The sequence below is a fragment of the Pan troglodytes genome, chromosome 1 (genome assembly GCF_028858775.2).
Source record: "Pan troglodytes isolate AG18354 chromosome 1, NHGRI_mPanTro3-v2.0_pri, whole genome shotgun sequence".
Taxonomy (NCBI): Eukaryota; Metazoa; Chordata; class Mammalia; order Primates; family Hominidae; genus Pan; species Pan troglodytes.
The window spans coordinates 137,063,720-137,090,927 of record NC_072398.2 but is presented as its reverse complement, the minus strand read 5'-3'; the positions used below and the strand labels follow the sequence as shown (position 1 = coordinate 137,090,927).

The 27,208-nt window shown below is 48.0% G+C and overlaps 1 protein-coding gene across 1 annotated transcript in view; it reads right to left on the bottom strand.

Annotated features, from left to right (window-relative positions):
* ABCA4 (ATP binding cassette subfamily A member 4) overlaps positions 1–27,208 on the bottom strand; it is a 128,570-nt gene that overhangs the window by 96,415 nt on the left and 4,947 nt on the right. Inside the window, exons 2-6 of the mRNA XM_054668016.2 lie at positions 24,060–24,153; positions 22,525–22,666; positions 19,664–19,803; positions 14,095–14,222; positions 9,874–10,071 (exon numbers count right to left, since the gene is read on the bottom strand). Coding sequence (XP_054523991.1) covers positions 9,874–10,071; positions 14,095–14,222; positions 19,664–19,803; positions 22,525–22,666; positions 24,060–24,153 — 702 coding nt within the window. The remainder of the gene's footprint in view (positions 1–9,873; positions 10,072–14,094; positions 14,223–19,663; positions 19,804–22,524; positions 22,667–24,059; positions 24,154–27,208) is intronic.

The window sequence follows — 27,208 nt, the reverse complement described above, 5'->3', positions numbered from 1 at the left end:
TCCTCTTCTTTCTGAATTTGTTTCCTGTCTTCCTCACTTGAGTGTGGGTGGGAGATTGCCCATGGCCATGTGGACAATCTTCTCTCCATCCCCTCTCCTTTACTTCTGCAGGCCCCAGGCACACTCTGGTCTTGAAACTCCACCACACATCACATGAACACTTTGGAAAGCATCTGTGTCCATATCTATTCAGATCTCTGTCTATCTATAGGTCTAGGTCTATGTAGGTATAGTTTTCTAAAAGCTCCTAATTTTTACTTATGAAATTATTTGACTTTGAACAACTTATTTAATGATTTATCTGGTATGAATTTTAAGCAATCATTGTGAATACTTAGAAATGTTTGTAAAGTGGAAAAACCTGAACTGCAAACAGGCTTTGGAATTTAAGATTTTATGAATATAGTAAATCCTCACTTAATTCATCCACATGTTATTGGAAACTTCAACTAAGTGAAATGCCTATAATGAAACCAATTTTACCACAGGCTAATTGATATAAACCAGAATTAAGTTTCTTTCTTTTCTTTTTTTTTTTTTTTTGAGATGGAGTGTCACACTGTCGCCTAGGGCGGGAGTGCAGTGGCACGATCTCTGCTCACTGCTCCGCCTCCCGGGTTCAAGTGATTCTCCTGCTTCACCCACCCAAGTAGCTGGGACTACAGGTGCCCACCACATCTGGCTAATTTTTGTATTTTTTAGTAGAGACAGGGTTTTACCATGTTGGCCAGGCTGATCTTGAACTCCGGACCTCAAGTGATGCGTCTGCCTCGGCCTCCCAAAATGCTGGGATTATAGGTGTGAGCCACTGCACTTGGCCCAAAATTAAGTTTCTATAGCTTGTTTCTGGTTACAATAAATCACCAAACTTCAAAATAAAGACTAAAATACTTCTAATATTAAATATTGAAATACATGTGAACTATACATACATTTTCAAAGATTAATTAAAAAGTAAGATAATTATTCACCAAATTATTTCAGTTCAGAGTCATGGGTGGCTGGATTCCATCCCAGCAGCTCAGGGCACAAGGTAGGAATCTAACCTGGACAGGATGCCCTCCCATGGCAGGGGCACTCACTCCCACACCCACACTCACTCACGTTGGAATCATGCAGACACACCGTTTCCACTAATGGGCACATCTTGGGGATGTGGGGGAAACAGGAGTACCTGGAGCTAACCCAAGCAGACATGGGAAAGATGTGCAAACCCCACGCTGACAGTGGCCCTGGCCAGGAATCAGTTTTGTTTTCTCTCATCAACAGTATGATAAAACAGTGTTGAATGAAACTCAAGGGCCTGTTTTAACTAAATTTAACAATGAAGTTGAATAAAATTACCTTCCTTAAATATTCATTTAATATTCATTCATTATAATTCTAAAGTTTTTTCATTTTCTTTTGGAGCCAATTAAAAAAAAAAAAAACTTCAAATCTCAAATAGTTTTGTAGGCTTCTGTAAAGCCTGCAGTCCTTAGCCGCTAGTCCTATCACTTTGAGGACTAATGGATCAAAATGACCAACCCACCCTGTCTCACCCCATTCTCACTCTACCCCTACTGGCCAGAGTCAACTCATTTCAAACTACCTCACCTTCTCCAGAAAGCCTTCTTCCCCCATCACCATGCTCTTCCAGCTTTCCTTCCCTAGGGGTTAGGTGCCCCTCCTAGCTATTCCTGTCTTTCTCAGTGCATTTATTTACCATTTTTATTTTGGTTTGCTGTTATTTTTTAATGTATCTATCTCTCCACTAGACTGTAAACTCATTAAGCATAGGAATAGGTTTTATTTTGTTTGTCTTTTATCTTCTGGGCATGGTACACAGTAGGTGCTCAATAATACGTGTTGTGGTAATTAATGAGTAAATAAACTATAACAGAGTAGGAAAGAGACTGTGTCTATTGAGGTTTTAGGTTCCATGAGGGCTATATATAGCAGTCATCACGGTGACTTACAGGGAGGGAGCAGTCAGTTTCACCTGGGGACGGGGAAGTGACACTTGAGCTGAGGTTTGTAAAGAGACAAACTGATGACTGTGAGAGTGAGGACAGTGTCTGTAAGTAAAAGGGGAGGGCCCGGGAATTCCAGGTGGAGAAAGGAACGTGAAGAGAGTCAGCAAGAAAGAGTGAATAGAGAGACAGCCAGATAAGAGCAAGACCAGGAATTTGGGGGAAAGGGAACAGAGAAACAATAGCTCGAGATGCATTTTTGTGTGGTTAATACTCTTTTTTCCATCTTGTTAATAATTTAATAATATTCCTTCACCAAATAGTTACTAAGCTCCAGTTACGTGCCTGGTGCTACAGCTACAATTTCCTTCCCAGCTCTTTTTAGTGGGAATGGTAAATGATGAGGGTCCGGTCCTCACACCTTACATCTCTGAATACTGCCTGGTCCCGAGGGAGCCCTCCATATGTACCTGTTCACAGTTGCCTGACTGAGGTTGCCATAAATTATAAAATAACTTTCCCAGGGCTCTCCTCTTCTTTTGGTTTCCCCTTCCCTATTATCTGTTCAAATTCACATGAATTGTTTCTGTCAAAGAACCGGAAGAGACTGTAAGTTTAGTTGGAATGGAACTGAGAAACTATTTCTGGACAAAAAGGTCACAGATCAAAATGGCAAACATCATCACACACACATACACACACACACACACACACACACAGACACATTTCCTATGCCAAATAAGTTCTCTTAATTTTCCAAGTAACAAATAACTCTTCCATGTCACACATCACAACTGACAGCACTGCCAGCCGAAGTTCAAGATCAGACTAGACCTCTAAGGAAGATAAGGCTGTGAAGGGATCTGCCTCTACTAACTGAGGTCAGTCTAAGGGGCCCTTAGGCCTTGATCCTGTGCTTAAGAAATTGATATAAGTTCCTAGGCAGCAGCCAAGATGATTCCGGCCCTAAGAGGCCTCTGCTTGGGTTGTCTGGGATCAAAACCATGTCTCTCCCTTGGGACTGTGTAATATTTTTTTCTTAAGGTAGAACAGACATGTTTATCACCTCCTAAAAAGTCTTGTTTGCATAGTATTTCTGATGCTTTGGATCAAATGTGTTCATCAAACAGATGTCACCCAGCCGCACATGAAATGTCTTAAGCATTGAATGTTTCGTTGTTTTACTTTCTGTGATTCAAAGAAGACAATCTGGAAACAGTATTAATTTCTAAGTTGAGGATATACCTAACACAAGGGTAAATAAGTAGCCTCAGGTTCAATGTGTCTTTTTGGGGCAGACATGGCCTCTGCAGGCTATGGAAGGTTCTGAAGGGAGGGATGAGCTGCAGTCTTGAAGGCATGCAGACCAGAGGTGAAAAGCAGTTGAAGCAGTGGACAGAAGTGTGTGCTGCTGTGTTCAGTCCTGGGCTGAGCTACAGGAAACCCACATTTATCCGGGAGGGAAGTTGTTGCTAGGCAACTGGGAGAATGTGGATTTGAAGCATGTTTCTTGCAAACTGACAGTTGTTAAGCATCAAATGAAAAGGGAGGAAGCGGGCTTCAGTGGTGAGGGGGCAACCAGGAGGGGACACCCTGAGTGCTAGGAAATGCGTCATCAGTGGAGAATTCAGACTCAATCACTGGGGGGTTGGGGGACATGTCAAACGGTCTCTACCAGGAGGTCACAGAGACACGCAGTCTCCCAGAATGAGAGGGAACTGAGTGTCTCAACTAGAGGGTGGGCTCTTGGGTATGTGAACAGACAAGTTATGAGACTCTTTGGCTCAACAGAAACTAGGTCTTTTTCTGTCCGTCCCAGTATCTGTGGTTAATGAAAGCAAAACTGAGCTTGGAATCTAGAGGCAGCCAAAAGGTCACTCCATGAGACAGATCTTCTCCTAGTCTGGGGGGTCTGAAGAAGGAGAAATGGGGAGCAAAGGGCCTCTCAAAAGAGGCTGTGCTTTCATAAGAGCAAAATGCTTTTTGTTCAAAGTGTTTTTCCATCTCTTCTCTAATGTGAATTTCATTACTATTCCATGAGCTAGGTAGGACAAGTCTTATTTTCTCGATTTTATGGATGGGAGGCTAAGATTTCCTTTAAATGGCAGCAAGTTAGGAGCCAACATAGAGCCAGGGCCCAGTCTCTCAGCCACTAAGAGATGCCTGTATGCCCCAGCAGCTGCCCAGGCCTGTGGTCCTCACGCCATTGGATCCTGTGCTCAGGGGCAGGGAGGATGCTGAAGGGGGCAGGGAGGATGCTGAAGGGGGCAGGGAGGATGCTGAATACTTCATAAACAGAGTTAAGGAAGAATCGGTGTATATTGAGACCTCTTAGTAAAGAATGCATATTAGTGGTAGGTAGAAAAACATTTTAATGTAAAGGCTATTAACCTGGGGTCTGGCTTCAGCTGCTCCATGAGCCCCATCCTGTGTGTCCCTGTGAACTTAGTTTTCTTTAGGGAACAGGTCTAGAGCTGTAGTCAGATTCTCGAAGGTAATCCTAACCCATAAGAAAGGTTAAGAGCTACTGTTCTGTAGAGATAAAGCATATCAGAATCCAAAACCTTTCTTAAAACCAACTGACCCTGGAGAGAACCTGATGCCTCACACATTGGTGCACACATTGTAGGCGCCTAGTGCGTATTTACTGAACAAAGGCCAGGACCCCAGGACTCATTATCCTCAATGGCAGCCTTCCCAGGGGCCTGCTCTTGTCTTAAGTGACTTCAGTTTTGACTTGTCAGTATTTCTTTCTTTGTAAATCCATAAAAGCAACATCTGATCTGTCATGAAAATAAGCCCTGGCCTACTGCCTGCCTGGAGCTGAAAAGACATCAAGGCAGGCAAGTGACAATCCAGCCAGTAGGCTCAATGTGCACGAAGGGGCCTCTCTTCTACTTCATTTTTATTTCTTCTTTGTTGAAATCCATTCACCCAGAGGATATTTTGATTGTAATAGGTAAAGATTTTTGTAGATGCAGGCAGAAAAAATACTAATGCTATAAATCAAATATATTTGCTGTGGCTTGAATATTTTCATAAAACCCCCCAAAAACAACAAGAAAAACCTTCCTGACTTAGTTTTGTTTCCTCCCAACAGCCCTGCTGTTCCCTGGTACTGGCACTCGGGAATCACTCCTTTCTCTTCTCCCCTTCCCAAAACCCTTACGGAGAAGTGGGAGAAATTGGAAAGAATGAGGAAGTCATGACGTCAAGTCATTAGTGGGACCTCACTGTAAAATCCTGTAGCTGTGGGGGCTTTCCCAGACACTTGACGCAGCAATATCCATCCGAAAGTTGAAATGCATAGGTGAAGTTTAACAATCTGCAACCAATGACCCAGGAGAGCAGCAACTGTGGCAACTCTCACTGGGTAGGGGGCGGTCCACCCACGCTTCTCCCCAGTGACTCAGGAATTCAGGGAGCCAGAGCCAAGAATGAAACAGGACATTGATGGGCGCATGTAGTCAGAACCCCAAGATTGGGCCCTTTTCTTCCTCGAACTCAACGTCCAGCCACCCCGTAGTCAAAGAGACACGGATAAAATGCAATCAGAAAAGTAAAAATGACAACAGAGCAGTGGTTGGGGGACAGAAAAGAAAGCTGAATCATGCCACACTGGAAGCATTTTCAAAGGAAAACCGTGAGCCCAAATGCCGAGGAGGCTGACTTTTCTCTATCAACAAGCATTTAGGAGGGGGAAGGGAGGGAGACTCAGACTTCCCAGCAGCATGGCAGGTCTTGGCACCCGCCTCGGTTCCCCTGCCGAACTTCCACAAATAAACATTCAAAGCAGAAGGGACAGATTTGCTTCTCAGCAAGATTTCAAAGCTGTGCACCAGAGTTGGAGAGAAAACAGGAAGGATGGTAGGGGGAAGAGGGGGAGGAGAAGGGGAAGGAGGAGGAGGGGCATGCATGCCTTGGGCCAAATCAGATGGGAAGCGTCCCAACCTCTCACCCGAAACTGACACACCATTTTTTATGAGGTGCGAAACATTTCAGGTAGTGTTGGCACTAATAATACCTTGGGCCCAAGTCTGAGCTTCTGGGTTTCAAGCTGGGGGCGTTAAGCCTGCAAAGGCCGCAGGTGAAGACAAGCTCCTTCAGGTGAAACCAAGAGGGGCTATTAATAAATTTCCTTGGAGAAAATCCAGTCATTTGGCTCTTATTTCTCTCCCAGTCCACCTAGGTCACCAATCTGTGTGTGCGCACGCAAGTGAGCGTGTGCGATAGTGTGCAAATGAGCGTGTGAGTGTACGCGCGGGGATGGGTGGGATGGTGTGGGAGGGATGTAGTAAGGCCATGGGTACTGCCTTTGGATTGTTTGAAGATGACAACACTCACTTCTGATCTCCAAGGAACCGAGAGAAAACACAGCTGGTCTCAGTCGGTGCTAACCCCAGCGCCCCCCTCCGATTCTCTGGGCTCCACAGGTTCCCTTGTCTCGGAGGTTGCACTCAAACCCCCAGCTCCTGACTCAAAGTGGGCAGATGCCGTCACAGTGGTTTACTGAGATTTTCCCTCTTTCTTTGTTAATGAGAACTCATTTGGCATTTAATAAAACCTTATTTATACACTGGCCTACGTGCGTATGAGAAACAGCCCAGAACAGAAGGCCCAGCATTCCCGCACTGCAGCTAAGCATGGCTGCGCGCCAACCAGCTGCAATAACAGCCGCGTCCCAGCGGGGCCCCTTCCCCGGCCCCGGAGCAGCCCCTGCCTGCCTGATGCTCCTTTCAGAGGGTCGGAGGGTCTGCCCTGAGCCTTTCTGGGTCTGCCTCAGGCTTGTTTTTCTAAAAACCCAAATAGGATGGGCCCAGGAGCAATAAAGGCAAAGTCCCATTTTAATGCCTGCAATTTCTTTCAGGTTTTGTTTTTGTTTTTTTTTTTTTGTAAATTTTTGTTTTTAGTGTAATCCATTTGTCAAATGGAAAAGTACATTTTAAAGGCACCAGAAGACTAGATGTGTCCTGCTTCGGTTGGATCTTTCTCCACCGAGACGGAAGCAGGAGTGAGAGGAGAGCAGGTAGGGGTGGTGCTCCGAGGTTAACTGAGGCCGGCTACGGCAGAGCTTTCTCCTCTGGGCCGTCTCCCGGTCCACTGCAGGCTCTGTCGCTCACCAGCTTTGTTAAGAGAACAGGAGAGAGAAAGCATCTCCACACCACGGTGGTCTCATGGGTGATCAAATGAAAGTTCTTTGGACCCTCAGAGGTGTGTGGGGTACTATTATTATGCGTGGTCTATAGAGACTGAGGTGGTAAATTAAACTCTAGGTCAGTGATTCTCAATCTTGGCCGGACATTGGACTTATCTGGGAAGCTTTTTAACACAGTGAAGTCAAGGCTGCACCCTAGGCCAGCTGACTCAGAATCTCTGGGAGTGGGGGCCAGGCATTTGTAGGACACATTGAATCACTGGGGAAGCTTCTAAAAGCTACCGCTCGGGGGGACAAATGCTGCTGGTGTTGGCCCTTTCTAGGCTGCACTGCTGTGAAATGTCCTGTTTGCTTGTCTCTGGTCTGGCTGTGAGTTCAGTGAGGGTGGAAGGTTCACATTTGGAGCCTTGGCCTCAGCACAGTGCCCGGCCCTTCACAGGTGCCTGATGCAGGTTTGAGTGCCTGCACACAGAAACGGAGAAAGCAAGCCCCCAGGACCCGTCTGAGGTCTGCAAGGGTGACAGGTCAAGGTAGCCCAGGGTTTCTGAATGCTAGCATTTGCCAAGGCAGCATGTGAAGACGTAAGGAAAGACTTGGTCTTTCTTGTCTGATAAAGAAACATTTGGAAGCCAGTGTCCTGAGTTTTGGTTCTAGTCTCCAATGGAAAGTTTTACCCAGGTGCCGATTTACCCTACTATCTCTGGCATTGACATCCCAGAATCAATGGTCATGTCCTGGGAGGTAAATTTACCTATACTGGTGGCCAAGGTGCTTCAAGAAGGGAAGAATGATGCTGCTCCCTTCATGGTGACGAGAGGATTGCACGAACCTGGGTACCCAGGCCCTGCCTGCAAAGCCCAGGTGCACAGACATTGCTCATTCTGCCCATTCTACAAAGCATGCGGGCCCTGGACACCTGAGAGGGAGCCTCTGGCGGCTCTGCAAACACCAGCACTGGACTCCTGGCTGTGCTGGTATTCAGCTGCCTGGAATAAGGGACCTTTGTTGCCTCACTCTTCTGTCTGATTCTGAAAACAAGTCAAGGAGCGTGTCTAAAATCAGGTTCTTTTTGAAACTTTGGATAGAGACATTTGGACTACATTGCTTTTTATTTTTCCTACAGTGTGGTGAGCCAAGAGACCTTTTCTGGGGTCCTGGGCTCTCACTGATGGTGGCATCCCTAGGCTCTGACCCTTCATACTCACTCTGGGGCCCCACCCTGACGAGCTGGGAAAATCGTAGAGTAACTTTCCACGGAAAGTCACACATTGAAAGGGATTAAGCATGGACTGTGCCAGAAACTGCGGTGTCTTTTTTCATGTTGCTTCATTTTTAAAAGCCTTCAGCTTGCTTTTTAAGACAAGCTGAAAGTGAGTTTCCTGGGACTTGAGAGAGCAGTCATGAAACAGACAAAACACAGTTCCTCAATCAAGTTCTTAGTGACTGACATTCCCTACAACACAGTTCTAGAAATTAAAATGTAGGCAAAAGAAAAAAAACATAATTCCATGCTAGAAATATTATATATGCCACCTTCTCTGAAGGATTCTAATTTTGAGTGTTTCTGAGAGTGTGGCCTACAATGGTCTTCATCAGAATCGCCTAAGGTAACAGGATAGATTCTGGGCCTGGCCTGGTTCTTCTGAATCACAGTGATTGGGGGTGGGGATTTAGCACTTGCATCTTTTACCAACTTCTCTGATGGGTTTTTTTGGTTGGTTTGTTTGTTTGTTTTTATTGAGACGGAGTCTTGCTCTGTCACCCAGGCTGGAGTGCAGTGGCGCAATCTCGGCTCACTGCAAGCGCCGCCTCCCGGGTTCACGCCATTCTCCAGCCTCAGCCTCCTCAGTAGCTGGGATTACAGGCGCCCGCCACCACACCTGGCTAATTTGTGTGTGTGTGTGTTTTTTAGTAGAGACGGGGTTTCACCGTGTTAACCAGGATGGTCTCTATCTCCTGACCTCATGATCCGCCCGCCTCGGCCTCCCAAAGTGCTGGGATTACAGGCGTGAGCCACTGCGCCCGGCCCTCTGATGGTTTTTATGCACTTTGCAGTGTGAATACCTCTGCTCTACACCTCCTTTATCTAATTCCTTCTCATCTTATCCTCCTAGCAAAGGAGTAGATATTTTCAGGTCCCAAGCAGTCTGTCTGGGATGCAGTTCTAGAACAAAGGGTTGAGCTAGATCAGGGCTTTCCAAATTTTTGAGACCATGAAACTTTCTCTGTCGTTTTTTCTCTCTAGAAACACCAACCATTGAGGTTGAGACCATTTCCAGAGGAAGAAGCATGGGGCCATCATTTATTAAAATTTATGAAATGTTTTGCATATACTTTTTCTTGTATAATTCCTACCACTCTGTAAAGTATTATATTTGTTTTATAGATGAGTACTGGGACCAGAAAAGGTTCAATATCTTACCATGATCACCTGGCTAGGAAATAGCAGGTCAGGGAGTCAAACCAGGCCTCCTCCTTCCTTTACCACTCTGTTAGAGGAGATAAAGGGGATTATCCCCACATTTAGAGTGGACACAAACATGCCACAGCCACATACCTAATGGTGAACCTCATAGTGACTTCTGGGTCCCTGGGCCACTGTTCTAGAAATACTATCAGTTGTGATTTTTTGAGCCCTGGGAGCCTGGAGCTTTTGCAAGGATTGTCCAGAACACCAGGCTCACGCCCTCCCCAAGGTCAATTCGTGAGGCTCTGCTACCGCAGGAATCACCTTGCAATTGGCGAGCAGCCAAACCCCTCCCTTACCACACGGAAGAGCTTGAAGAAGTCCACGTTGGCATACAGAGTGTCTTCTATCCACTGTAGGGTGCCCTGGGAGAGGGAGCACAGGGCATAGCGCACCGTCTGTGCCCCGCGTCGCTGGCTGAAGATGATGAAGCGCTCCAGGAGGGCCTCGCTGCAGGCGATGTCCTTCAGCGCCAGGTCTGGGACTCCATGAGCGAACTGCAGGGAGAAGAGGCAACAATAGAAACTGCCCTGTGGTAGGAAAGACACCCGCGTCCTAACCCACAGAACCTGAGAATACCTTATGTTACATGGCGACAGGAATTAAGATCGCAGATGGGATTAAAGCTACTGATTAGCTGATTTTAAAATAAGGAGATTATTTTGGCTTTTCTAGGTGGGCCCCTGTGTAATCACAAGGGTCCCTTAAATGTAGAAGAGGGAGGCAGAAGAAACAGAGTCATGTGATGTGAGAAAGACTTGATAAGCCCCCACTGGCCTTGGAGATGGAAGGAGACCACTAGCCAAAGAATGTGGAGTGTCTCTGGAGGCTGAAGGAGGCAGGAAAATGGATTTTTCTCTAGAACTCCGCAGTAAGGAATGCAGTCCTGCTGATGCCCTAACTTTCAGACTTGTGACCTCCAGAACCGTAAGATAATGCATCTGTGTTGTTTGAAACCACTAAGTTTGTGGTAATTTATGACAGCAGCAACAGGAAACCAATACAATCCCCATACCTCACCTTATCAGAGTGCCATTTACAATTCAAGGGATCCCCTTCTTACAGCATGATGTTACAGTACCATCAAGGCTTCCTCTCTGAAGGTGGGGTTGAGAAGTAGCTAGAACAAATTTGCTCTTGGATTTAGCAAACAAAAGTACCAGATGCCCAGTCGAATCTGAATTTCAGATAAATGAATAATTTTTAGTACAAATATGTCCCAAATAGGGTCCAAATAGAACACAATTATTTGAAAAAATTATTTGTTGTTTATCTGAAATTTGAATTTAACTAGACACCCTGCATCTATTTTGTCTGCAGACCCTAAGCCCTGCATAGTGCACATTCTGCAGCTCCTAGGGAGCTCAAGGATAGTGGTTCTTGAAGTACAACCCTCGTGATGGCCTCTCGAGGATCAGGTGGCAGAGGAGAGGCCTGGACCTTGGCCAGGGACCTGTGGCCACCCAGCACCTTAACTGGCTCCTGGAGTCCTGGACTCCCATAGCATTGGACAGACCCTGAGTACCGTAGGCAAATTCATGAGATTCCCGGGGCACCACAGTCTCCCATGACATCTAACGACATGGCTCTCTGGGCTGGAGGGCAGAACAGGCCTGAGCTCTGCCACCTCCTACACTGTCCAGACTACACATGGCAGCCTGGTCCCCACACGAGGCACAGGTTACAGCTGACCATGAGTCGGTGTGGACACTTTCAATCTCAGGGACCCATAAAACATAGTGAAACCAGAGCACTGAAGAGGGCGTGTTAAGAATAGCTACTAAAAGCAGCTAGTATTTACTGAGAGTTTACTATGTGTCAGGCGCCCTTCCAAGTGTTCACATATATTATTTCTTTTAACTTCAACTGCCATGCTGGTAGGCACTTTTACTATTTCCATTTTACAAATGAGGAAACGAGAGGCACAGAGTGGTTAATTAACTTGCCTGAAGTCACATAGCTAAGTGTGTGGCCTTGTGAGATTTGAACCCAGAGCTTAACCATCACCTGTTAACTCTCCAGTGAGTAGGGAAGAGGGAGAAGGCAGGACAAAGAAGGGTGGGTTTATAAATTATTTCACTGAGGAGGCAACATCTGAGCTGGGCCTTGAAGCATGTCCAGGAGTTTACTGGGCTGGGGGTGAGCCAGAGAACTGTGCCCCTGTCATCTTCTAATTCCCTAGATGGAGAGAGGGAATGGTGAGGTTCCTTCTGAGCTGTGCTAAGACCCCAGGCAGAAAGGACCAGGAGGGGTATCCAGTCCTGATGGTAAAGGACACAAATCCATGTTCAATGAGCATGAGTGACAACACAGAGGCGAGCTCCCATGTTGGACAGCGCCCAGAGAGAACGTTGCCATCGTGATGGACAGTTCTGGGAACAGTGCTGATAAGGAGCCCCGGAACTGGATGGAGGTGGAGATACAGATCAGGAGCTAGAAGACAGGTGAGCCCACAAGGCAAAGCATCCTGGGAAGTGGGCAGGGAGGGCCGGGTTGGCTGGAACGTGCCTCTGCGAAGCGCAGATGGCTCAGCGTTTGCTAATCAGCAGAGCATCAGCTCATCAGAGCCAGCAACATGAAATAAAGGCACAACCTGGTGACCCCGGCCTCCATTCTCCAACATGAAAGGCCTCGGCACTGATGCCAGAAGCACAGTACTAGAGATCTAAATGTCACATTAGTAAGGAACTGGAAAGAAATTTCCCCGAAATTCCTGTCCTTATCTTCATCTCCCTTTTATTACCAACTGGAAGTCATCAAGGCATTGTCAGGACTTGAGTTTTACGAGCTGAAGAGAAAGCAAAGGGGAAAATGAGCAATCGGTGCCGACAGCACCCCCTCTGTGGGGGTGGGAGAGGAAGCTAAACAGGGCCTGGCCGGAGCCGCACCACCCAGGGCCTGGGCACTGCAGGCGCCAAGCTCACCCTGCCTCCAGGCTGACCCTGGGTTCTCCTTGTCTAGTTTCGGTGAAAACCTCAGGGTCTGAGAAGCCAGAAAAGCAGGTATGAGCTCCTTCATTGTGCAGGGAACCAGTGTGAGAACCTGCTTCCAGGAGCTGGTGCTGACCAGGTGGGGTGGGGTCCCTCACTCCTCTGGACTCAGACAGCACCCTGTGCAGACCTTGATCTCAGGGTTAACACAGGCTCTGAAGTTCTGTTTATGTCTCGTTCTCTCCTGGAGTCTGGAGGAGGATCAGACCCAGCCAGGAGGGAGTCGGGAGGGTGTCTGGGATATCAGCTGCTGCAGATCTGGCATTCTCACTGTGTTCATCACACTGAAGAAGCTGGGCGGGGAGCCCAGAAGGCCCAGAGGACAGCTGCAGCTCTCACACCTGAGCCTGCAGAATCACCTGGAGGGCTTGTGAAGCACAGATTGCTAGGCCTTATCCCAGGGCTTTGGACCCAGTTCACCTGGAGTGGGCCCTGATAATTTGCATTCCTAACAAGCTCCCAGGCATCGCTGATGATGCTGGTCTCTGGGCTTTGAGAGCTACAGGACTGAAGTAAGAAACACTGGATTAGGATTGAGAGGACCTGGATTCCGTCTGGCTCTGACAATTTCTAGCCCTGTAACTGTGCACAAATCACCCCATCACCAGACGCGCAAGCCTCCTTCTCTGACCCATCTCAGGATTGTTGTGAGGAGTAAGGGAGCTAAGGGATGTGCAAGTCGTGAGTTAGTGGTAAGAATGCTCTGCATAAATAGAGGAGATTATTTAAAGGGGTGAGATAAATTGGGGGCGTATACACAGGTCAGAAATGTGCCAGGGGATAGAAGAAGGAGTTTGCCTGGTGCTGAGAAGGAAGTGGTCCAGGAAAGCAGAAGTGGGCTCTTCTGCAGCATCTCAGGTTCTGTAGCCTCGGGACGCCACCCCAGCACTTGCCAGCACTGTGCTGGCAGCTTCCAAGCCCGGAACTCCCCTCTCACTTACTGTGTGGCTGACAGACAAGTCTGCTCAAATACCACCTCCTCAGGAAGGCCTTCCTGAGCATCCCCCTTAAACCTGCCCCTCCGCTCCTCTCTAACCCCCGACTCTACCAGATTTTCCTTGCAGCACCCATCACAGCCAGAAGTCACACAGCAGAGTCTCTGCTTACCTGAGCATCGCCTGTGGCCCCACTGGAATGGAAGCTCCCTGGCCTGGGGTTTTGCCTGTCTGGTTCACACTGTGTTCTAGTACCTACAACTGTCCCTAAATATTTGAGTAATAAATGAATAGATTTCTGTTTCCTCATCTATAAAGAGGAGGTTGTGCCCCATGATCTCTAAGGTTCCTTCCAGTTATAAAAACCTGAGATGTTTTAAGGTCACCAGGATGTGTACAGCTTCGAATCCTATGTTGAAAATGATCACGATCTCAAGTGATCCCCTGGTTTTTTTCTAAATACAAGGCATTAAGTGATGGATTCTGAATGTGAACACAAGGAAGAAAGAAGAAAAAAGCCAACATATTTCTTGCCTTTCTCAGGCTGGGTGCTTCCCTCCCCTCCAGGGACCACTGGCCAGTGACATCCACCTACCTGCTCCGGACGGACTTGAGAGTTGATCAGAAGGTAGACCACTGAGTCAGACAGGCCGATGTTTTTAATGAGAAATAGTGTCAGTGTTTCTTCATCTTTCAAGATATCCCTTATTCGTATTCCTCTTCCTACATATGAATAAGAGAAAGAACAGGGTGTTGAAGGGGAAATGGGTCAAAAAAAGGAAAACAGCCAGAGTCGATTGGAAACACTTGTAACTCAACTCTCAGAGGAAGGTTCTGTTCTTGGGGTCTCTGGGAGCCCCTAGAAGTGAGGCTCTTGCCAGTGGGCTGCCCCCAACACATTGACTGCTGAAGCAGCTGGGCCCAATTTAGTAAGAAGGTGGAAAAAGTTAGCCAGGGCTGGATGGGGGTGTCAGATGCTTTGTAGGGTTGGTCTAGGACAGTGCTTCTCATTGAGGTGGGGCTGGGGAACTGAAACAGGGGAATTTCATCCTCCTGGAAATATTTGGCAAGATCTAAAGACATTTCTGGGTGTCACAACTGGGGAGATGCTGGTGGGTAGAGGCCAGGGATGCTGCTAAACATCCTGCAAGGCCCAAGACACTCCTCCCTCCCCCACACAAAGGATTATCTAGCCCCAAGTGTCAGTAATGCTGAGGCTGAGAAACTCTGGTCTAGGATTGGAGGAGACACGTGCTCTTCCCACACTGCAGCTGTCACAGGGTAGAGGACCCCTCTGGGTGTTTCTATCATCTCAGCTTGGGCTGAGATGCTCAGGGCACTGACATGGACTAAGAGAAATGAGTTGGGGCCATTAAGGGCAGGAAAAGCTCCAGGTAGAAAGAGGAGAGCCAGGCACATGCCGGGGCTTGCCTGATGAGCCCTAGTCGCGCTCCCTCCAGCTCCTCTCAACACCTGTGGGAAGCAGGGTTTCTTTATAAGGAGGCATAAAGAACACCTAACAGTTAAGGTGACCTTGGGGCAAGTGATTGAGCCTGTCCCCGTGTCTGCACTTTCCACATCTACCTCATAGGATTGTTGATGCGGGGTAAGGAATGTGAAGTGCTTAGCTCCCAGGCCTCAAAACAGCACTCAATAAATGCTTATTATGATCGAATTAATATAATTCTTACCCCTCCTGGGAGATTCACACAAGCACCCTCCTCCTCGGCTGGCTTCCAGGGCCAATGCTTGGCCTCAACCCTGCTAGTGCTATAGTTCATGAGGCTCTGGCCAGAGAAGAGCCTTATGGGCCTGGATGTCTATGAAGGGACTTCAACACAAAGGGAAAGCACTGGGGTGCGTGAAAATGCCAATCTCTTCACCCCGAGTGCTTCAGGGGCATGGGTGACTGTTTGTCTCCCAGTTCTTCTCTAACTAGCTTTAACCATCACATATCCCCATTCTTTCCTGGTCCCAATTCCACAGCATCCCATCCTCTTCCTCTCCAAATTCTCCCCTCCCCCAGTGGCCAAGAGGCCTGCCCCTGTGTGCTGGACAGCCACCCTTCTCATTCCCAGGTTGTGCCTTTCCCTGAACAGCACCATATCCGGATTTATGTTGCAGCTAGTTTCCTCTGGAAGGGTCTTGCGCCAACCCCACAGGCCTGTCCATGCAGCTAGGGCAGGGGAAGCCGGTCCTGAAGTTCGACCACACAGTGGCACAGTGGCTTCTCTCACAGTAATGGGTTCCTTGAGAGTTGTGCCCACTGTCACTCCCCTTTGCATAGGAAAGATCCGAGGACTTTGGGGAAAGCTGGACACAGGGCCCGAAGGGAGGAGGAGGGCTCTGAGAAGGGCTGCTCCCTTATATTCTAGTCTTCCCTCTTCAAAAACATAAATCCGGCTGTCTTCCAAACCCAGCCCTCCTGCTTTTCCTCCTGTCCCTGGGTGCCAGCTCCATTGTTCTTTTCCCAATTACCCCTTCATACACAGCCTTGTACACTCTCACTCCACCAACACCATCCCCAACACACGCACACACACACGCATGCACACACATGCACACACGTGCACACATGCACACACACACATGCATGCACATGCACGCATATGCAGACATACACACATGGGAGATCTCTTGAGAGTTGGGGGCTATGGCTCCTGCTTTTATTATACTCCTCATTGTACCTAGCAATGCTGGGTGCACAGATGCAAGCCCTTGAAGTCACCTCTCTCTGACACTCAGCATTAAAGACTGACATCCAATCAGAGTCTCAATAAATGTCTGTTGAATGACATGAGGCATTCAGTAAATAACTGTTGTCTTGACCTGACAGTCAGGACTCCATTTGACTGTTTATCTCTTCGTTATTCTTTAACTCACTCACCTGACCTTACATACAAATATCTTGCTGGGGAGAAGGGGCAAAACAAGAAAAGCTGGGAGTGATGTTGCCCAGGCTTGGCACACCAGACCACCCAGGAGACAGGGCTGCTGTGGCTCTGGGGGGAAGGGGGAGTGTGCTGACTTCTGGTACACCTGAGGAGGGCGGGGGCCCAGGTGAAGAGGAGGCCAATACCAGACAGAAGCTTCCCTAGACTCCTGAGGGAGAAATGTGAACTGGGAGCCTGAGGAAAGAAAAATAAATTTCGTTTAAAATGTGGTTCTTCTTGTTCCCTTCCCTGGGAAGATTAGAGGCTTGGGGGTGGGGCTGCTGAGGCCCCAGGAGCTGAGGGTGGGGGTGGGAGGGAAGCCAGGAGAATGTAGGAGGCTCCCGGGAAGAAGGTGTTTTAAAGATGATTGAGAGACCACAGAGCTTGCTTCGAGGGAGAGGGAAGGGGGCTCCATGCCTGGTCTTTTACCATTAATCCTCCCTGCTGAGAATGCAGTACTACAGGTTTGCCATGAAAGAAAACCTCTGCCTGGGTCAACCAGCGGCATACCTTCCCAGGTGGCTGTGCAGATGCACGCACCAGCACCAGCCCCGCCACCCCCACCCGCTCGCTTTCAAAGGTGGGCTTTTCTGCCACATTGGCCTGAGGAGTCCGTGCTCACAGTGAGCAGCGCCCCGGTGAATCTCAACAGACTGAAACAGCCTGTGTTCCTGACAGTGCCCTTCAGGCCCTGGCCTGGGATTTCCTCAAAGACCGTGTCCCTTACTTGGGGATGGACCCCTGTTCCCTCTCACAGCCTCTAAGGCCAGGGATCTTGCAGAGCCCCCATTCCTAGGGGGCCGTGGCCAGCCTTTCCTGAGCCCTTGTCCCCAGATTTGCTCTGTTAAGGACTTCTCACAGCCCGAAGCCTGCAGAAGGAACCGCCTGCATACCAATTCAAAATCAGTTCTGCTCTGGGGTTAAGAAGTAGTGATTTTGGTTCTCATATCCACATTGTAAAAGCCACAGAGAAACTGTGGTTTGAAATTACTTTCTTCACACTTCCTCTCAGCAGGACTCAATCTGATGATCAGACACTTAAGTGAAATGTCTGCCTCATCATCAAACCCACTGGATGCATGAGGTATGTCATCCCGCCAGGAGCTGGACAGCCCACGTCTGCATCTGTTTGTTTAAATTAGGAAAAAAACACCTTCTGGTTGGTACATAGGGGAAGGGGGATTTCTTACTATTAAAATGGTAATTGTACTCATACCATATAAGGTTCCTCAAACTTGGGCTCACTAAAATAAACTTTTCTACCCAGGGCAACAAAGAATGGAGTGTTTGTAATGCAGTTTGTAGAAGTTACTACATAAAATCTATGGTTTACTAGTTTGAAACAATGAGAATGTAATTCAGCATCTTGATACACCAATCTGGTCATACGCCTGTCCTTTCTCACTTGGATGGGGAGAGAGGGCTTCAGAAGGTGGCCAGATGGGAGGAGGATCAGATTCTCCTCGGAGAAGTTTCCCCTGTTGACTCTCCTGTGCTCCTGAATCCCCTACTTCTCTCCACTGGGCCCCACACGCACTGTGGTCATTTTCTGCTCACTCATCTCTCACCTTCTGCCCTGTGAGCCCTTTGAGGGCTGGCATTTGCCTGACTCATCTCTCCACCCCCAGAGACTAGCCCAGTGCCTGGCTCACAGGAGGCACCGAAGGCCGACTGAATGTTGAAGGAGCTGCACGCACGCACGGGAAGGTGCCTCCGGGGCTGATTTCAACCATTCTCCCACATTTCTTGTTTGGAACCTGCAGCAGAAGCTGTTCTATCAATACAGCCTCTCCCATTCCCCTGGTAGACCCCTTGGTGACCCCTTTCTCATCCCTGTTAACCTCTAAGGTCATCCTTAGAGTCAACCCCCTAATCCTAGGAGCATACATCTCCCAGAAGCCCCTAACAGCCGCTTTCGTGGCCTCTGAGCCCTGTTTCCTGGGCAATCTCCCCCAGAGCAGCCTTTTCTCAGAAGGCACGCTCCACACACAAAGCTGCAGTAACCCCTGGATTTTGGGGGGCTTTACTTCCTCATGACCACTCATTTCCTCTGCTCTTGAAAGTGGGATCCAGTGGCCATGTCCAGTCCCTCTAGCCATCCACAGAGGAGCCTACTACACACGTGACAGCACACAACACCCACTCACACTTTGTAAAGGCACATTGGTGTTATTACTTTCGGATTGTTTCTTGTTCTTCTCCTGGGGAGGAGAGACACAGGAGAGGGAGCCTCTTCATCCTTTCTCTTCACTCTTCCTGACTCCAGGTGGCTCCCACCCTGGTGCCCAGCTCCTGCCATCTTCCTGCACAACCGTGGTGTCCATGTGGGGCCAACATCATCACCTCCCATTTCCTCCTTCCCCTCACCATGCACCTGCACCTTTGCCCCACTTCACCATGGCCACATCTGGGGGCCAGTCATCACCCACCCTACCTTCGAAATCCTGAATTCACATATTTCACTTTCTGACCACAGCCATTAACCTTTTCATCTTGTTCATTTTCTCAATCACTTAAACAGGGTCATGGCACCCACTGAGACTTCTATTCCCTTGCCTCTTCATTTCCCCCAGTCCATTTCAGTACTCATCTGCCTTCTCATCCTTCCTCGTGCAGCCTGGACTTGATGCATGTAGTCCAGTCCCTGCCTTCAGCCCCCTGCCTGTTGACCTTCTGTGGTGCCTCCCTACACACCCCCAGCCCTGCATCACCCACTCTCCACTTGCTCTGCCTCAGGGCCTGGGTGCTAAATATTACTGGGAGAAATAGTACAATTATGCATATTTATGTCATGATAATACATGATCTCTGACCTCCCTGGCTCCTTAATGATAGTTGGCCTTGCTGCTTCATGTTCCTGGTTAGCTCTCGCTCTAGAACTCTGTGAGAGTTGCTCCATATCTTTACCAAACTCTGTAAACTCGTCTCCCCTGCTTCTAGCCCTTGACCTAGCCTCATACTTCCCATAGTGCCATCTCTCTTAGCATTCTTTCTGTCTCTAGACTTAACGTGGATGAGACCTTTCCTGCCTTCCTTCCCAACTTCCTACCTTCCAGGCTTCTGTGGAGGAAGAGGCATCTTCACCAAGGTGATGTTCAAGCTGCCTCCAGACCCCATCCCTTCCTGCCTCCGCTAGTATATTTTTCACCAAATCTCCCTGTTCTTTCCTATATCTTCAGTCTCTCCATAGGTGAGGCAAATGATGCTTGAGAGCACTGCAGTCATGCTTACCTGTAATTCTCTCCGGGTGAGTCCGGAGGGTGTCCATGAATTGGGACAAGATGCGTAGCTCTGTCCAAATACGGCCAAGGTGCTGGCTCTCTGGTGCATTCATGAGGAGTTCTTGAAAATCTCGATATACCCTTGCCAAGCTGTAAGGACAAAGCCTCATTAATAAGGAAATAGCTGTTATTTTTATAACAGTAATAATATCTCATGCTATTTTTTTTTTTTATCTCGCTCTGTCACCCAGGCTGGAGTGCAGTGGCGTGATCTCGGCTCACTGCAAGCTCTGCCCCCCGGGTTCATGCTATTCTCCTGCCTCAGCCTCCCGAGTAGCTGGGACTACAGGCGCCCGCCACCACACCCAGCTAATTTTTTATATTTTTAGTAGAGACGGGGCTTCATCGTGTTAGCCAGGATGGTCTCGATCTCCTGACCTCGTGATCCACCTGCCTCGGCCTCCCAAAGTGCTGGGATTACAGGCATGAGCCACCGCGCTCGGCCATCTCATGCTATATTTAAAGATACTATGTGTCTGGCCTAGCTACTACATTGAGTATCCTTACAATACTGCCAAGGCAGGAGAAAGAGATAATTTTACTTCCTTGTACATATAGGCTAACTGACAAGGATGGTGAGCGATCTATTCAGTCTCCCAGTTTTGGCAGGGTCTGCTCGCCTCTCAGTCCCATGCTCTGTGTGTCTCTTGCCCAGAGAAGCCTTAAACAGGGTGACATTGGTGGATATCACTGGAGGGTTTATCCAGTTTTTACCCAATTCTCTGAGACCTGTCCTTCCACCCATTCACGCAGGTAGGCTCTGACAGCCATGCTTCATCCACAAGGACCTCCCTGCACACACACACAGGCACGCATGCACATGCACGCCTCTGCCAAGGCTGATGGGACAGGGAGAATAAAGCTGGGTCAACCCGATTTGTTCCCAGGAATTTGGATGGTGTTCAGAGATGAGCTTCTGATTGCCCAGGCCGCGGTATTGTGAATTGCATGAACAATGGCAGCCCAGGCATTGAGGAGCAGGGGAGACTGGTCCATGGAGAGAGGTGAATGGAGTAGACACAGAGGCCAGGGCTGGCAGGCCCAGATGGAAGAGAGTTGAGGAAGCAGCTCCTGACAGCTCTCCAGGTCTTGGCCTGCCTCTCCTGAGCCCTGCCTTGCTGCCCTTGGCTCTGTGAGAATGTCTAGTATCCAAATCATAGATTTCCTTCTGGGGTTTAAGATTGCTTGAATGGGTTTCCGTGCCTTGCAAGCAAAAGAACCTTGAATAAGCCAATATTTCACTCATAATGTGAGTGCGAAACATGAAACCCAACTTTCCGGGTTCAAATGCCAAGTACAGCTAGAGTCTGGAGCCCCCTTCTCCAACTCCCACCCCTCAGTTTTCCCCAATAACATCTATAGACACTGCCAGGGCCGTTCCCACCAAAGCTCCATGCAGCCTCCACTGAGCTGTCTTCAGGCCTCCCTGATCCCACCATGTGACCCCACACGATCTCTCTGGATGGGCAGGTGTTTCTTAAGCTGAAAGTGCAGTTGTAAACTAAAACTGCAAGGCAGTGCTTGCAGCAATATGAGTCCTGCTAAATGCCACTTCCTTGACTTTGCTAGGAAGACAGATGTTTCCTCTTCTATCATCTGGTAATCCGGGGGTCAGCAAACATAAAAATTACAGGCTTACAGATCATACAGTCTCTATCACAACTACTCAACTCTGCCATTGTAGGGCACATGCAGCCATAGTTTGTTCACAGTGGGGAAGGCCACCTCCAATCATTAGGTTGACCTATCAAACTTTTTTTCTTTTTAGTCTAAAAGCAGGCTTCTCCTGGAAGAATCATACTGAGCTCCTCCAAGGAAAAAACTAAAGTAACCAGGTATCTCAGTTTTCACCTAGCCTGGTGTTTATACAGGTAGGGTAAAGCCTGCTCCCCAACAGGTCTTTGCTGGTGGCCTTCAGGTATGGGCTGCACAAGGTGCTGCTTAAGGTCAGCACAGTGGGTGAGGGATGGCCCTGTCCACACCCTAGGCCTCTGTCTCTAGAATATGCTCCCATGATGTTCTCCCAATGCTCTGAAAGGGAATTCCGAAGGCAGACCCTCTTCCTGTGGGATTCGACTTGAATTTTGACCCTAGACCTGAGGCTACTAACCTGGCATCTACAATTCCCTGAAATCAGATGTACAGTGTAATGTTTGGTATGTGGCCATTTTTCTTGGGAGAGGGGTCATTGGTTTTCATCAGCTTTTCAGAATAGCCTGCAGGCCCACAGTGAAGAGCCACTGCACCCGAGCCATATTCCAAGATCTCACCACTCCAGGGGGCCGATGGCAATTATAACAGAGGATTTGGAAATTGTGTTTTTCTCCCAAGAAGTAAACTTCACTTTGTAAACCTGACTTCATTTACCTTCCCAATGCTCCCTGACATTTTTCCTAGCCCTTAGATGTCCAAGAAAGCTTTTAAAGGAAGAGAGATCTGTCCAGGTTGATCAGGGTGAGGGAACTGAGTTTTTCTCCTACAGTGATTCACTCCACCCAAGCAGGTCAATGACCAGAAGGCAGTGGACACATCTCTGCAGCGGGCTGCCATCAGACTCCAGGTCACATTCTGGGGATATAAGGACCAAGAAATTTTGTGCACGTGGCCTTAGCTTGGAGATTTCTCCCCAAGTGCCCTGACAGTTAACAGAATGTTCCAGAGAGGAAACCTGCTCTGCTCCTAAGAGGTTAGGGGCTCAGCAAAGCCACAAGAACACTCAGTGCTCCATGCTCCTTGTACGCACATATGCATTTCAGCACGTGAAGGGGTGTGCAAATTCCTCCCCCGCATGGTAGGGATCTCAACACTTACATGGAGTTGTTATAGTTTGACACAATTCCAGGAGATTCTCCTGGGGTGGGGCTTTGAAAACAGGGATTGTTCACGTTGCAGAAGATCCCCTGGAGCCACGGCAGCATTCCTGCTGAGGGCATCGCCTTGTTGGGAAAATGGCCTTTAAAACAGAAAGTGAGGACAAGACGGGATTAGTCATGGAGACCAAGCAGGATGCAGACCTAGGAGTTGGCCTTTTTGGGAAGGGGCCTGGGCCCCTCTGATGTCCTCCTTCATTCTCAGCATTTAAGAAGCAGGAGCATCTCATGTGTGCCAGTCCCTGTGCTGGGTGCTAGAGACATGGCCTCTTCTCTCAAGCTCCCGGTGTAGTGGGGAGACAGACGGATGTTGCAATAGGCATGGGTGGAAATGTGAAGGGGAAGCAAGGGGGGACACATCATTTTGTGCCGAGAGGGGCATAGGAGTGTTAGTTCAAGAAGCCTCCACGCAGTTGCTGCTGCTGCTTGAGCAGAGGCTCGTCTATTCCTTCAGCCACGGTGAACTGAGCACCTACCCCAAGTATGCAGTAGGGCTGCAGGTTATGGGCTCCTTGGGGAGAGGTAAAGAAGAGTCTGATGGACAGGAGGCTGATTCAGAACTGGGGCCTGAAACTCATGAACGAGAGGGTGAAGATCAAGAATAGAGGACTGGGCAGCTTTGCATAACGCTTGAGGCTTCCACATTCACCGCATAGAGGGCCGGAAACCAGGTGAAGGCTTTCCCACAGGGGCAGAGTGTAAAAGAGGCTCTCACTAGGTTCCTTTCAGGTCTGCAGACACCTCAGGGGTCCAAGAAATAAAATTTTTCTTCAGTACGATTGTATAGCATCTCTTGTCCTCATTTTTCTCTGGCACTATGTATAACATATTCTCTATATTGATTTCTGAAATATTTTAGAGAACTCATCTACAAATCTGTTCTCTTTAAAACGAGAGAGTTTAGGTATAAAAAAATTAAAACTAGCAATAACAAAGCAAACAAAAATAAGTGCACAGTCCCTTTTTAACTACACACAAGTATTTGCTTAGAATGTGTAGGATTAAAACATGAAAATTTGGGCTGGACAAAGTGGCTCATGCCTGTAATCCCAGCGCTTTAGAACGCTGAGGTGGGAGGATCACTTGAGGCCAGGAGTTCAAGACCAGCCCGGGCAATGTAGTGACTCTGTCTCCACAAAAAACAAAAAAATTAGCTGGGAGCAGTGGCTCATGCCTATAATCCCAGCACTTTGGAAGCCCAGGCAGGAGGATCACTTGAGCTCAAGAGATAGAAGCTGCAGTGTGCCATGGTCCTAACACTGTACTCTAGCCTCGGCAACAGAGTGAGACCCTTTCTCTAAAGACTTTTTAAAAATTATAATTTGTGTAACATTGATAAATCTGTTACATGCATCATAGACATGAAATGATGATAAGCAGATCTGATCCCCACACTCCCACCCCAAGATCTTTCTAGACAAAAGGCCCAGACCAATGTCTCTTCAGGGCTTGCCCAAGCTACCCTGCTATGCTTACATTCATGTTGGCTGTAGAGCGGGTTGGCATTCCTTAACCAGATCAAGACCAGAAATAAAGATAAAGGCCACAGGAGTTCCACCACAAAGCGAATCTGGAAAAACAAAACAAAAAGACAGAAAGTTCAGTGGTGCTAAGAGATTATAGAAAACGTAACCAGAGCAGACACAGCCCTCCTCAGATCCCATGTGTGCAGTAGGACTTTGGTTTTGGTATCTTTACCTAAACAGTTTCCTTCCTTTACCCCCTCCCCACCATACACCCTCTACCTTGTTTTATTATGTCAACCAGATTTTGTGTCCATCTGGGTTCCACTCTGCCTCTATTTTAGAAAACTGCATTAGCATGAGACTTTCATAAAGGATCATCAAGATCATCTGCTTCAGTGCATTTTAGCTGTCACTATGCACATGAATGCAGATTTGGGTTCAGTATGGCCCCACCAGAGCTTGCATTTCTAACAAGCTCCCAGGTAATGCTGATCTAACAAGTAGTAAAGATTTCTCTGTAACCACTCACTCTGTGGTTAAGGAAAGAGGCTCAGAGGAGGCAGGTGACCTGTGCAGTGTCATGTCAGCAGTGGCAGCATCAGAACCAAAATCCAGCCTCCTGTTTCTGGGGCCAGTGTCCTTTCTGGCCCTCCCCATTACCTTGCCCTTGCAAATGTGGTCATTTAATGAATCAGTGAATGAATGAGTGAATAAATGACTGTGATCCATAGCAAAGCCAACAAAAATCTGGCCTACCAACATGTTTCCTTCAAGTTTCTCTTGCTTAAAGAAACAAAGCAGGGCACACTGCCATGGGTTTTTACATTGGAAGAGGCTGCTGATGTTAACATACGGTTGAAAGTTGGTATTTAAATTTCAGTTCCATTTGGAGCTTAAGGACTCTTGACTCCAAAAGCAGATCCAGTGGCTGTGGCAGTCCACACCCTGTGGCATTGCACGTAGGGGTGGGGGTTGGAGATGTGGAATTATGGAGAGGAAGAGGGAGAGGGACACGTGAATTGGAGAGTAGAATAGGTCTATGCAACCCTTACTCCAGGGACCTTAGGAAGGAAACACATAAGATCTGAAGGAGATCTGAAGCAGCTGGCCGGGGAATAGCAAGTTTAATAGATCAGCTAGGGGCTATTCACATGGTCTTTCATGTAACCCTTTGTTGTTTTCCTCTCAAAGAAATGTAAATAGGCTCTCAGCAAAATAAAAGACACCATAGCAGAGGCTCAATAAATGCTCCTTTCCTGCTAGTAAGAACAAACCATGTTCTGCTTTTTAAAAAACAGCCTACTGGCAACCAGATTTTAAGAAACTAAAAAATAAATTGATGGGGGAAAATGATCGTGCATTGAAGAAAGAAAAAGCAAAAACTATTTAGGGGCAGGTGGTGATTATGTAGCTGTAACTTTTTACAAGATGTTTTACTCAAAATATGTATAGGGAGGATGTGTTGGAGGAAGCGCGTGCGCACACACAATATGGGAAGAAAAGAACAGACTCTCCGTGAGGCACTTTTTTTTTTTCTTTTTGAGACGGAGTCTCACTCTGTTGCCCAGGCTGGAGTGCAGTGGCACGATCTTGGCTCACTGCAAGCTCTGCCTCCCAGGTTCACGCCATTCTCCTGCCTCAGCCTCCTGAGTAGCTGGGACCGCAGGTGCCCACCACCATGCCCGGCTAATTTTTTTGTATTTTTAGTAGAGATGGGGTTTCACCATGTTAGCCAGGATGGTCTCGATCTCCTGACCTGGTGATCCGCCCGCCTCAGCCTCCCAGAGTGCTGGGATTACAGGCGTGAGCCACCGCGCCTGGCCCTGGACTTCCGCTTCTTAACACACACCGCACTTCAGGGTCATCACTCCTCCAAGTAAGTGAAGCCCTCAAGGGCAGTAAGCTTCCTGAGGGCAGGAACCTCATCTGTCATTGTCACTACTGTGATTCCAGCACCCCACATGGGGCAGAACTCATAATAGGTGCCCAATAAATATCCACGGAATGAGTGAGCCTTTGTCAAGACTGGTCTAGGAGGCTTCTCCAGGAAAGCCTTTGGTGACATGGGGCTCAGGTGACCAACAGTCTGTAGATTTAAGAAACAGCCTCCCCCAGGATCATGTACATTGGTGTCTTGTCTTCCATTCTGGATCATTCCATCAGTGGGTAAGGCTGGGGAACAAGTTCAGTAAGATAGCAACGTTGAGTGATAGGAGCAATTGATGAAACCTGGAAGTTGTTTCCAGTGTCTTCACCAAAGAAATGAGACATCCAGTTCAAATCCAACACATTTGACTCCTTTAGACAACTGCTTGCAATATTGGCTTTCTATCATGTAGATTGGCTGTCTTCCATGTGGCAACATCTATCTGGGAGAGGTCTGGTATGTTAAATACTGATGCTGATTTGGGAGTTAGTGGGAAGATCTGGGTTAACAACCACTTTGAGGCTTGCTTAACCTCTGAGTCTCAGTTTTCTCCTCTCTGAAATGGGACTGCTCATTTTTCCTACAGTGTACACTCAGGGTTAAGAGAAGGTTATTCTGAGGTCGAGTTACTGGGGTTCCTATCCAGCCTGTTCCATCTTAGCTATGTGACCTTGGGCAACCCACTCAACTCTTCCATGCCAAACGGTCTCATCTGTGAAATGGATGTGATACCAGGACCTACCTCCCAGAGCAGTCGTGAGGGTGAAATGAGACAACTGTGTTAAACATGAAAGCACAATACGGCATGAGGTAACACTCAATAAACATGAGCCATTTGTTATTGCCTTACAGGGTTGTCGCAAGATCACAGGGATGTTGCAAAGGCAGAAGAGTAAGGAGATAGAATTAAGCTTATCTGCAACCTTGTAGGCCTGCCCTCCACTTACGTTCATCTCCCTCCTTTTTGGATTCAGAACTCCCCAGTTGCCAGCTTGGAACCATGGTGCTTCCTAAGAAACCAGCCACACACCGTCCCCTGCTCCATATATAAAGAGGGAGGGCTGTATACCAGGGAGGGGACCAGCCAGCTTGGCCTGCCTGTTCCAGGGGTAAAATTTCCAAACCAAGCTAGTGCATTGTCATCTTCCCTTGCAAGGCTTGTCACGCACTCTCCTGGCATCCACCCACTCCCTCACTCACTCATTCTTGTATTTTTGAAGAATCTGGTCTCC